Source organism: Dendrobates tinctorius, unplaced genomic scaffold (genome assembly GCF_039654945.1).
Source record: "Dendrobates tinctorius isolate UK_male_01 unplaced genomic scaffold, ASM3965494v1 ptg000231l, whole genome shotgun sequence".
Taxonomy (NCBI): domain Eukaryota; kingdom Metazoa; phylum Chordata; class Amphibia; order Anura; family Dendrobatidae; genus Dendrobates; species Dendrobates tinctorius.
This window is the reverse complement of record NW_027361898.1, coordinates 17,481,152-17,493,426: the sequence shown is the minus strand read 5'-3', so window position 1 is coordinate 17,493,426 and position 12,275 is coordinate 17,481,152. Positions and strand designations below refer to the sequence as shown.

The following is a 12,275-nucleotide window of genomic DNA, read 5'->3' as shown; positions in this document are numbered from 1 at the left end:
CACATGCCTGGCGGATATCACAGAGCATGAATAATATTCATATTAGTTGTACAAATAGTTGTGCAAATAGCAAGGGAGGAATTATAGGGGCTATCAGAGACCATTAAGGGCCATCAGTGTATGAATGTTCAGGGTCCAAACCTCCAGGACCCCCACCGGTGGGTTACTGACCATGAACACAATATTTAGGTACTTCACTGATGTTTCCTTTCAAATATGCATATACTAGATGGAGGGCACATTGCTCTGCACATGGGATTTCCGTTACAAACAGAGAGATATACTCACCTTCCGACAGCCCCCGATCATCTCTCCATGCTCCCGGTATCTTCGGGTCCCAGTAATGCTTAGCGCGAAGGAATGGAGATGACGTCACTCTCACGTGAGCGCGACATCATCAGCGGTCTTTCGCGCAAAGCATTACTCAGACTGGAAGATGTTGGGCACGTGGTGAGAGGAGGGAAAGAGTCCGGGGGCCGTCGGAAGGTGAGTATATCACTATTTTTTATTTTAATTCTATTTTTTACAGGTTTATGGTACCCAGGGCCTGGAGGAGAGTCTCCTCTCCTCCAGACCCTGGGTACCATCCGCACATTGAGTGCTGTGCCGGTCATCTCCCGGCTGCGTCGCCGCAGACCTCTGTGTGGCAGATGTCCCGCGGCAACCGTCGGGAGATCAGCGGCGAGCACCGCAGATCTCCCGACGGTAACGGTGGTGTGCATTGTTCGAATGCCACGCCAAATCGCGGCCGGATTGCGCCTGTCGCTGATTGGTCACGGCTGGCCGGGTGCGACCAATCAGCGACGTGAGATTTCCGTTAAAGACAGACAGAATTAGGCGACTATATAGTAGATAGTATTTTATGTATATAGTATTAATTTTTCAATTTTTGTAAGAAAAGTATGTGAACCAACGCTGCCGCTAATGGAAGGTGTATAAAGCTGCATAACCTGATGCCTGCCTGCGTGCGTAATGAAATGTAATGTAAAAAAGGAAAAATCATGTGCTAAATGCACCTGTTTGTCACTTTTACAATTTTGCAACAAACAATCAAAAAAAGAGGAATGAAACCCATTGTTTATATCTGATTATTAGGTGCGTGTACATGAATGATGACTACGAGATGATGAATGCCGACTTATTTAGATGGTTTACCTCTGTGATGATGGCGTACAAAGTTTCCTTTTCTTGCTGGCCGTCTGTATGGTAAGCTGATGGTGCATGAAATGATATTTCCTGCTATGGAACTTTACAGAAAGCAATGTCGGCAGCATTCGGCTGGTTACGCTTGCCTAGACACTGTCAGAAAAAAATTGCAGACCTGGGCACACGTGACGTCACTGTCTACTGGGTCTTGAGGCTAAAAAACCGTTGCTTAATCCTACGCATTTCGAAGGTACCATCCTCCTTCGAAACGTGTGACCGGCTGGAACACTGTCGACACTGCTTTCAGTAAAGTTCCAGCGCAGGAATAATCAGCCCATGCACCACCTGCCAGCAAGAAAAGGAAGCTTTGCACACCATCATCACAAGGGGAAACTATCTAAACAGGTAGGCATTCATGATATTCATGATTTATGCACACACACCTAATAATCAGGTATAAACAGTACATTTCTTTCCCCTTTTTTGATTTTCAAATTTACAATTTTGCAAACAGGTGTATTTATTGCATATCCTTTCCTTTTTTATAACATTTTTCCATAGAACGAGCAAGTGAAGTAACCACGGCCTAATACCCCCTGGGCCATCATTACCTGAATAAACACAAATAATAACTAAAAGATTATCCTTCAATGGGAGGGAACAACTTCTTGACTGATAGGCTTCTAACCGCAGGGGCCCCAACCATACAAGAACAAGGGCCCTGAAGAGCCTTGTGTAAATTTAGTGGTGGACGATTATTTGCACTGCATTCACTTTGACTGTAACCAGCTGGTCTTTGGCATGCCTATAAGAATGAATGGAGCGGCAGTGACCATGATTGACCACCGTTCTATTTACACGGGACTTTTCAGGGTCTCAATATCGGTGAGGGTCCCAGCTGATATTACTGAAGTTCTGCACATGGTAAGTTTTACTTTTCTGTAAGACTTCAAGAGATGTACTTGGAAATGATTTCCATGCAGGAAAAATATCTAAAGTTGTTAGAGAAATAAGGGTTCTTCACAACTTACCACTTGGTCTTCAGCACACCACGGGTAGCACAAATCTGACAATGGCTGTGCGATTTCAGCCAGGTATATTTTACTCTGAAATATGGGTTCTATCAGAACAAAAATACTTTGACAAGCCGGTCAGGGACTATGTCTCAACTGAATAGCTCTAGACAGGTCCCAGTGGTTTCTCCCCACCCAGATCCCTTTGACTGATAGGTCTCTCCCTGTACCCATACATAGGGAGACATCTAACAGACAACTGAAGTGGGGTGAGGAAAAGCTGCCAGGGATCAGCCTCGGACTAGTTATGCCAAGATGCATAGACAGGTTTTCAAAATATGCTTGCTCGAAACGTTGCAGTGAAACATACGTGGCTGCAGTAATAAAGCAGGAGTCTGATTCATGCTGCCCAAACAACAATCTGATGCAGGTTCTCTTTAAAGTACTTCTGATTCATATAACTTGCATTATTGCCTTTAAATATAGATATTGCTGGTAGTGCGCCGTATGATAGTTACCTACATGTAGACTTGACTAAATTACCTCCAGGTCAACAAACTACATGGAACTCACAAGAAGAAACGATCTACCATCTATGTGACCGCTCTGTGTTAATCCCTACCTTTGTAAAGTCATGCTTTATTGCCAAATGTAACCTAGGACGTAAAGGAAAGATAAGGGTATATTATTTAAAAGGCAAGAAATGACTACGTGTGGATACATTGTACATAGACTGACATTTCCCGAATGCACCATAGTAGGTCCCTATAAAATTTTATGAGAGAAAAAAAATACTCTGAGGGACCTTTAAATGGAAACACACAATTCCTATAGAAACTATTCATGTCTAGAATTCCCCTAGAAATCATCGCAGATGTGTAATTGCCGATAAAGTGTAAGCTGCCAAAATAGAATAGTCCAATCCCTCTCTGGTAACAAAGGATGCAGTAAAAGATACGGTTTTGTGTTACATATCAATTAAATGTGTAACATATGAGACAATACTGTAATCCTGTTACTTCTGACATGACCGGATAGCGGTGACTAGGAGAACTAGGGTGATGACTGTCGAGGGTGCGCACATGGGTCTGATGTGCAGCGAATTTCCACTACATGCTAATACATGTGAATGAGATTTTACTAAATCTTTCTCATACGCCGCAGAGATAATCTGCTACGTTAGTTGCCTGAATCTGCTTCCAATTTGTACTGTAAGGGCTCACACTCACTTGCGGGAGACTCGCACGATTCTCGTGCTAGTCTCTCACATGAAAACTTGGCACAGCCGCCAGCACACGGACCGGAGAGTGCGGCTACATGTATTTCTATGCGTATGAGCCCTTTTCTGTATCATCGAGCAAGGTGAAATCCAAAGGAAGGCCAGTTTCACACATAGGTATTATCATTTTTATTTCTCATTTGTGAATTTTTTTTTCAATTTGATAGATCCTATTTTGGTCCGTGTATCAGTTTTTAACAAAGCTCGTTGCATCCGTTTTTCTCATATGAAAAAAATAATTCTTAATTTCTCCTAGCCATTAAGAATTAAAATCACATCGGGTGACATCAGTGTTTTTTTTTTTCCCCATGCAGCCAACGACTTGTTTTGATGAGTGTGATCCACAACATGTAAATGTCCCCGTTTGGACACGTGGATAGGCACTTTCGTCGTACTAAGTCTGTGATCTTTCTACAAAAATAATGGATAGTATACAAATGAAAAAAAGGACGTGTGGAACCGGTCTAAGGCTGTATTCATACATCTGTTGCAAGTGCCCGCGTGTTATCTAGTTTTTTCTTGGACAGCACACTGACTCATAGAGTTTGGCTGTGTGCACACGATGCAGATTTGCAGCGGATCCGCAGCGGATTTTACCGCACAGAAACGTTGCATATCCGCATTGTGATGTACAGTAGCCTTAAAATCAATGTAAAAAAAAAACGCTGTGCAGACGCTGCGGATTTTTCCGCGCGGTTTTCCCGCGGTACAAAATCCGCAGCATGTTACTTCTTTTGTGCGGTTTTCCATCTCCCCTGTCACCAAATCCGCAGGGGGAAAACCGCGATGGAAAAGCGCACAAAAACCGCAGGAAAAATGGAAGAAATCCGCAGGAAAAATGCAGGTCATTTGACCTGCGGATTTCTTCCATTCTGCGCGGAAAAATCCGCAGGGCCAAAAAGTACATCTGCACTCAGCCTTTCACTAATCTGTGCACACACCAGTTTAAAGGGGATATCCAGGACCTAAAAAAAAATCAGGTAGTTGCTAACAAAAGCTGCCTTTTGATGCCCGACACCGTTGATTGACCGCTCCTGCCAGAGATTCAGTTTCTCCCTGTCGATAGAGCAGCAGTTTCTCTTCCTGTTGACAGGGCGGGACTACAGGTGTCATGCTGATTGACAGCTGACTCTATGCTGCCTAATTGGGAGAAGCCGGCTGTCAATCAGCATGACACCAATAGTCCCGCCCTTTCAGCAGGAAAAGAAACCACTGCTCTGTTGACAGAAAGCAACTGAATGTCTGGCAGGAGCGGTCAATGACGGTGCTGGGTACAACTGACATGTAGCTGCCTCCGTTAGCAACTACATGCTTTTTTTTAAAGTCCCGGTTATCCCCTTTAAAAATGGATTTGTGTATCAAATGCATGAGACTTAAAGCATGTCCTATTTTCATCTGTTTTGCAGATCAAACTCGATTATTAATGTATCTGGGGATCAGTTCAACACAGATGACAAATTGAAGACATTCTTTGTACTTCACTGTTCCATCCGTGCTTCATGTCTTTTTAACTGAGCCATTGTTGAAAGTCAATGAAAAAAAAAATCAGAAATGTCACCTCCTTCAGTTTTTAAATAAGGGTGAGAAAAAAACACATGCAAAATGGATGACTCATGACAATAAAACATAAAACACCCTCAGAAAACTGACCAGCACCTGTTATGGGAATAAAGCAGGTGTGAACAGGTGTAAGCAGCTATGACTGTATCATATTCAAACAAAAAAATACAGCAGCATTCTGCAAGCGCTGAGATGTATGCAGACATTGAATAGATGAAACATGGACGGCATTAATGCTAGATAGAATATACTTATAAGACGAAGGTTCTTAGCACACCTATGGGTCAATTCATGTGTGTCCACCAGCCATGCCAAGGCGACCTCTCTCTGGTAGGACCCTGAAGCTAATATTTATCAAGCTTGCCTCTCTCAGGATAAAAGCCTACAAATTTAAAGACAAGTAGGATTCAGCCATAATTAAAAGCTAAGAATCTATTTATTTTTCTAAGTATATTCTACATAGCAGTAATGCCGTCCATATTTCATATATTCAATGTTTGCATACATCTTATTGCTTACAGAGTGCTGCTGTATTCTTTTTTTTGTACACAAGAAAAAAACAGGTCTGTTTGATTTACAAATTGAAACGGACGTATGAATGCAGCATTAGACTGGGTGCAGATGAGCATTTTTCATGGTCCATAAAGGGACCACAATGCCCGATCTGGCGACGGGTCTCCAGACCTGAACTTACAGCCTCATATGTGGCTATGTAGCTGTAAGTTTGGGTCAGTAGACCTGCAGTCAGTCCGAGCAATGTGGCCAGTATATGGTCCCTTGATTAATCTGTGCCAAATCTGCAACAAAATTGGTCTGTAATACACATGGATTTTGCCACAAATCAGCAGAGATATCTAGAACTATTTTTTTTTTCCATGGCAATTACGGTATATCTTACGTGGATGAACCTTATGGCTTGTGTAAACACAGTCCGTCATGAGCAAATTCATTGTCAAATTGTGTTAATGAGATGTAGGGGATTGCATATTATGAGGATTAGGACCATTGATATCTCACATTAAATTGATTCTTGTCACCCCATTTTAGTCGGCACCGCCATCAGGGGCTTATCTACAGCATTCTGTAATGCTGTAGATAAACCCCCGATGTAACATGAAAGATAAGAAAAACACGTTAGATTATACTCACTGGGGGCGGGGTCCGGTGCAGTGGGTGTCACGGTCCGATCCGGGGCCTCCCATCTTCTAGGGAAGCCGTCCTCCTTCTTACTTCTGCTGCGGCTCCGGCGCAGGCGTACTTTATCTGCCCTGTTGAAGGCAGAGCAGAGTACTGCAATACTCAGGTGCGGGACCTCTCTGACCTTTCCCGGCGCCTGCGCACTGCAGTACTCTGCTCTGCCCTCAACAGTACTCTGCTCTGCGCTGGAGCCGCGGCAGAAGTAAGAAGGAGGACGGCATCACATGAAGATGGGAAGCGCCAGACCGGACAGCAACATCCACCGCACCGGACCCCGCCCCCAGTGAGTATAATCTAACTTATTTTTCTTCTCTTTCAGGTTACATCGGGGGCTTATCTACAGCATTACAGAATGCTGTAGATAAGCCCCTGATGGTGGTGCCGGCAGCTGATAGGGCTAAAATGGGGTGACAGATTCCCTTTAAGTACATGGCCTAACACATACAGATGCTTCTGTGGAAACAGCTTTGTAGATGCCCAATGGAGAAGAGTCTTTAAATGCCTTTCTGATCCATCCATTCACTACAATACACACTGTTATACTGAAACCTTGCACTATATAGAAACAGTGATCCTTCTCATCGCTCCTACTGGGCAAAAGAAGATTTAATTTCTACACTGTGCAATGTGAATAGAACTAAAAAAGCGAAAACAGCAAAACAGTTCAAAATATAAGGTTAAAGGATATCCTTCCAAGGTTTTTGCTATCTTTCTGAGAGCAGTATGATGTGGGGGAAGAAACTCTGATTCCACAAATATATCACTTTCTTGGCTGCTTGCTGCAGTTTTTATTAAAATCTGTTTTATCTTCTTCATGTCTACCTTCTGTATAATCCCACCCCCACCACTGATTGGCAGCTTTTTGTGTACATTGTGCATAGGCAGGAAGCTACCAATCAATGGTGGAGGGGTGGGTGCAGCAGGTTTACTAGTCCTCTAGTGATAATTTCCTAACAGTGATTTCAGAGAAACTATACTAGGTAGCCCAGTAATTGATACATCGCTGGAATCAGGGTCTCTTTCCCAACACTTTGTTGCTCTCAGATTAGGTAGCAAAAACATGGTGAAAGGTTCTCTTTAACCCCTTAATGTCCAATGACGCTTTGATGAGGGCTCCGGCGGTGAGCCCGTATCAAAGCCGGGACATGTCAGCTGTTTTGAACCTGGCCTGGCCGGAAATGCGCGCATCTCTGACACCCGTCACGTGATCGGGGGTCAGCAATGTGTTGACATAACAACTAGAGGTCCCATAGAGTCCTCTATGGTTGTTGCTGCCTGATTGCTATGTGCGCCACCCGGTGGTCGGCGCTCATAGCAATGCAGTATTTCTGCTACATACAGTCATATGTTAAAGTTTAGGCACCCCTATTAATGTTAACCTTTTTTCTTTATAACAATTTTGGTTTTTGCAACAGCTATTTCAGTTTCATATATCTAATAACTGATGGACTCAGTTATATTTCTGGATTCAAATGAGGTTTATTGTACTAACAGAAAATGTGCAATCTGCATTTAAACAAAATTTGACCGGTGCAAAAGTATGGGCACCTCAACATAAAAGTGACATTAATATTTTGTAGATCCTCCTTTTGCAAAAATAACAGCCTCTAGTCGCTTCCTGTAGCTATTAATGAGTTCCTGGATCCTGGATGAAGGTATCCTGTTTACAAAACAATTCCAGTTCAGTTAAGTTTGATGGTCGCCGAGAATGGACAGCCCGCTTCAAATCATCCCACAGATGTTCAATGATATTCAGGTCTGGGGACTGGGATGGCCATTCCAGAACATTGTAATTGTTCCTCTGCATGAATGCCTGAGTTGATTTGGAGCGGTGTTTTGGATCATTGTCTTGCTGAAATATCCATCCCCTGCGTAACTTCAACTTCGACACTGATTCTTGCACATTATTGTCAAGAATCTGCTGATACTGAGTTGAATCCATGCGACCCTCAACTTTAACAAGATTCCCGGTGTCGGCATTGGCCACACAGCCCCAAAGCATGATGGAACCGCCACCAAATTTTACTGTGGGTAGCAAGTGTTTTTCTTGGAATGCTGTGTTTTTTAGCCTCCATGCATAACGCCTTTTTGTATGACCAAACAACTCAATCTTTGTTTCATCAGTCCACAGGACCTTCTTCCAAAATGTAACTGGCTTGTCCAAATGTGCTTTTGCATACCTCAGGCAACTCTGTTTGTGGCGTGCTTGCAGAAACGGCTTCTCTCGCATCACTCTCCCATACAGCTTCTCCTTGTGCAAAGTGTGCTGATTGTTGACCGATGCACAGTGACACCATCTGCAGCAAGATGATGCTGCAGGTCTTTGGAGGTGGTCTGTGGATTGTCCTTGACTGTTCTCACCATTCTTCTTCTCTGCCTTTCTGATATTTTTCTTGGCCTGCCACTTCTGGGCTTAACAAGAACTGTACCTGTGTTCTTCCATTTCCTTACTATGTTCCTCACAGTGGAAACTGACAGGTTAAATCTCTGAGACAACTTTTTGTATCCTTCCCCTGAAAAGCTATGTTGAATAATCTTTGTTTTCAGATCATTTGAGAGTTGTTTTGAGGAGCCCATGATGCCACTCTTCATAGGAGAATCAAATAGGAGAACTACTTGCAAGTGGCCACATTAAATACCTTTTCTCATGATTTGATACACCTGGCTATGAAGTTCAAAGCTCAATGAGGTTACAAAACCAATTTAGTGCTTCAGGAAGTCAGTAAAAAGTAGTTAGGAGTGTTCAAATCAATAAAATGATAAGGGTGCCCATACTTTTGCACCGGTCAAATTTTGTTTAAATGCAGATTGCACATTTTCTGTTAGTACAATAAACCTCATTTGAATCCAGAAATATAACTGAGTCCATCAGTTATTAGATATATGAAACTGAAATAGCTGTTGCAAAAACCAAAATTGTTATAAAGAAAAAAGGTTAACATTAATAGGGGTGCCCAAACTTTAACATATGACTGTATAGGCGATCTGCTCATCACCTATATGTAGCAGAGCCAATCGAGTTGTGGATGCTTCTAGCCTCCCATGGAGGCTATTGAAGCATGGCAAAAGTTAAAGAAAAATGTTATAAAAAATATGAAAAAAATAAAAGTTTAAATCACCGCCTATTCGCCCCATTCAAAATAAAACAATTAAAAAAAAAATCACACATACACATATTAGGTATCGCCGCGTTCAGAATCGCCCAATCTATCAATTAAAAAAAAGAATAACCCGATCGCTAAACGCCAGAATTACATTTTTTTGGTCGCTGTGACATTGCATTAAAATGCAATAATGGGTGATCAAATGAACATATCTGCACAAAAGTGGAATCATTAAAAACATCAGGTGGGTACACAAAAAATAAGCCCTCACCCAACCCCAGATCACAAAAAATGGAGACGCTATGGGTCTCGGAAGATGGCGCAATTTTTTATTTTTTTTTTATAACAAACTTTGGAATTTTTTTCACCACTTAGATAAAAACAGAACCTAGACATGTTTGGTGTCTATGAACTCGTAATGACCTGGAGCATCATAGTGGCAGGTCAGTGTTAACATTTAGCGAACCTAGCAAAAAAGCCAAGCAAAAAACAAGAGTGGGATTGCACTTTTTTTGCAATTTCACCGAACTTGGAATTTTTTTCCCGTTTTGTAGTACACGACATGGTAAAACCAATGGTGTTGTTCAAAAGTACAACCTGTCCCGCAAAAAACAAGCCCTCATATGGCCATATTGACAGAAAAATAAAAAAGTTATGGCTCTGGGAAGAAGGGGAGGGAAAAATGAAAATGCAAAAAGGGAGAAGATACAGATTAGATATTAGAAAAAACTTTTTGACAGTGATGGTGATCAATGAGTGGAACAGGCTGCCACGAGAGGTGGTGAGTTCTCCTTCAATAGAAGTTTTCAAACAGAGGCTGGACAGACATCTGTCTGGGATGGTTTAGTGAATCCTGCATTGTGCAGGGAGTTGGACACGATGACCCAGGAGGTCCATTCCAACTCTACGATTCTATGACCCTAATATCATAGCTACAGAGCTGATGAAAACTCAATAAACACAAAAACTTTTTTTTTATTTGCAAAGCTTGCTTTGATCCCACAGATACTGAAGGGAAATAATAATGCATGGTGGATGATGACTTATAATTTGCTGTGATGTATTTTGATGCAATCTATAGCACGCATAGCCCTGGTTTTTGTAGGTAAGTGTATTTTAACATTCAGATTGCATTGTGACATTTGACATCTATATACCACCTGGCACACACAAGACATGATGCTATATGACCCCCTATAAATACTATATATTTTATTCTTCTCTATACATTTTCTCTCTCATTCTCTAATACATATTTTTTCTATACATGTGTGATACCATAAAAGATATATTTCTATTTTTTTTCCACATTCTGTTAATATTTGTGGCTCATGATGCCTGTGACGTTGTAACCAGTGATTACGGGACTTCTCCTGTAATAAAAACATCATTATGACATCTACTCAAGATATGACTATTTCTTTGATTTACCTTTCTATGTGTAACCCTGGCTTGATGATATGAAAACATAAGTTTTCTTTTTTTTTCACGTTAGAAATACGGCTGCCATTTGGCCATAAGCTGTTGGATATTTAGGCCCGCTCTCAATCAGCATGACCAAGAATACATTCGGGGCAGCACTAAAGCACTTAGCATCTACCACAAGTAAGGCTCACCGGTAGTTACCAGCGGGCTCAACCGACTTAATTTCTCTAACCATGGAGACTTAATTTCTCTAGCCATGGAGTGCATTTTTTTTACTTGGCCAGGCATTCTTCCCACTTTTGCACTCATCATAAGGATACTGGACCACCCCAATCTGACTCTGCCTTACGTTGCCTCTGCATAACACAAGCATCATTTCAAGGCCACTGACACAGAACCCTTCTCAAAGTTGTGTCTCATGGCCCTCTAACCCAAAGGACACATTTTGTTTTTACCATGCTGTGTCATGGTTAACTGCTGCTGAGGGCAATCTTCCAGTGCCTCTGGGTCATAGAAAAGGGCACACCCTTTAGAAGAACTTATTCCAATCTTCTGAGTTTTCAGAAAGCACTTCCACGTGTTCACTCTTCACGTGCCGATGTCTCATCCATGCCGGGCATGGCTTCCAAGCTCACCCCATTTTGCACAGCTGAAAAGGAGGCCATGGTGTGGAGCAACATAAGCACCAGCACACATAGCTTTAGTCTCGTGTTTCCGAGGCGGGATCCCGCTGAGACCGGCAGCAGAGATGGTTTGTGATGATGATGGTAAGGATGCAAGTGATGATGCCGATGGTAAGGATGCTGGTGGTGGCGACTGCGGTGTTGGTAATACATGGATTGGGAGTTCAAAGATTTGGTAGATGTGTTGTGGGCGCCGCTCCCCAGGGTGTTGCAGGAATGCCATCGGACATCACAACAAACCGCATCTGTGTTAGACATATGGTTTTCTAGCAAATCTGTTGGAAAACAAAGAAATAGTGAAAAAACGTTTAGCAACACAAAATTTTTAGCATACAATATTCTATGTGAATTAATACCTGCATGCTTTAACAAGAACCTGTTAGCACCATTTTGTAATCACAGTCCCAATCGTTAGTCCTAGTAAACAAGGCAACCGACTAATTAACACTTTTTCCCCCATGCAGTTTGCATTGGCCCGTGTAACAGGGCCTTTAAGTGAGTGCTGATTGACTTGTTATATCATTAGCCATTGATCGCTATGGTCATATATGTCTTTGTAAAATAATTGGGTTCATAAGATTTTTTAGCATAACTCAAAGTATGCCAAAAGTGTGTCTGAACAAGGATAGTCCTTAAGCTTGTTAGACGTACACCTTAGGAGAATGTCATGGTGTATATAACAGTTATAGAGCCAATAGATTTGAAGGAAATTGATGAGCAGTCTGGTGGTAATTGTCTTCAAATTTTGGAGCTACGGTAAAGTAGATTGCAATATCCCCATCAGAGGAGATGAGGCCTAGTATATAGAAATATAACAGTGATTCTGTGCAGGCACCAGCAAGAAGATGTATGACCTTTGGAAATCTGA

The 12,275-nt window shown here is 42.1% G+C and overlaps 1 protein-coding gene across 1 annotated transcript in view; it reads right to left on the bottom strand.

The window, feature by feature from the left end:
* Positions 1–10,543: 10,543 nt before the first annotated feature.
* Positions 10,544–12,275, bottom strand: part of NALF2 (NALCN channel auxiliary factor 2) — a 275,312-nt gene continuing 273,580 nt past the window's right edge. The window contains exon 3 of the mRNA XM_073556108.1: positions 10,544–11,682. Coding sequence (XP_073412209.1) covers positions 11,306–11,682 — 377 coding nt within the window. The 3' untranslated portion in view covers positions 10,544–11,305. The remainder of the gene's footprint in view (positions 11,683–12,275) is intronic.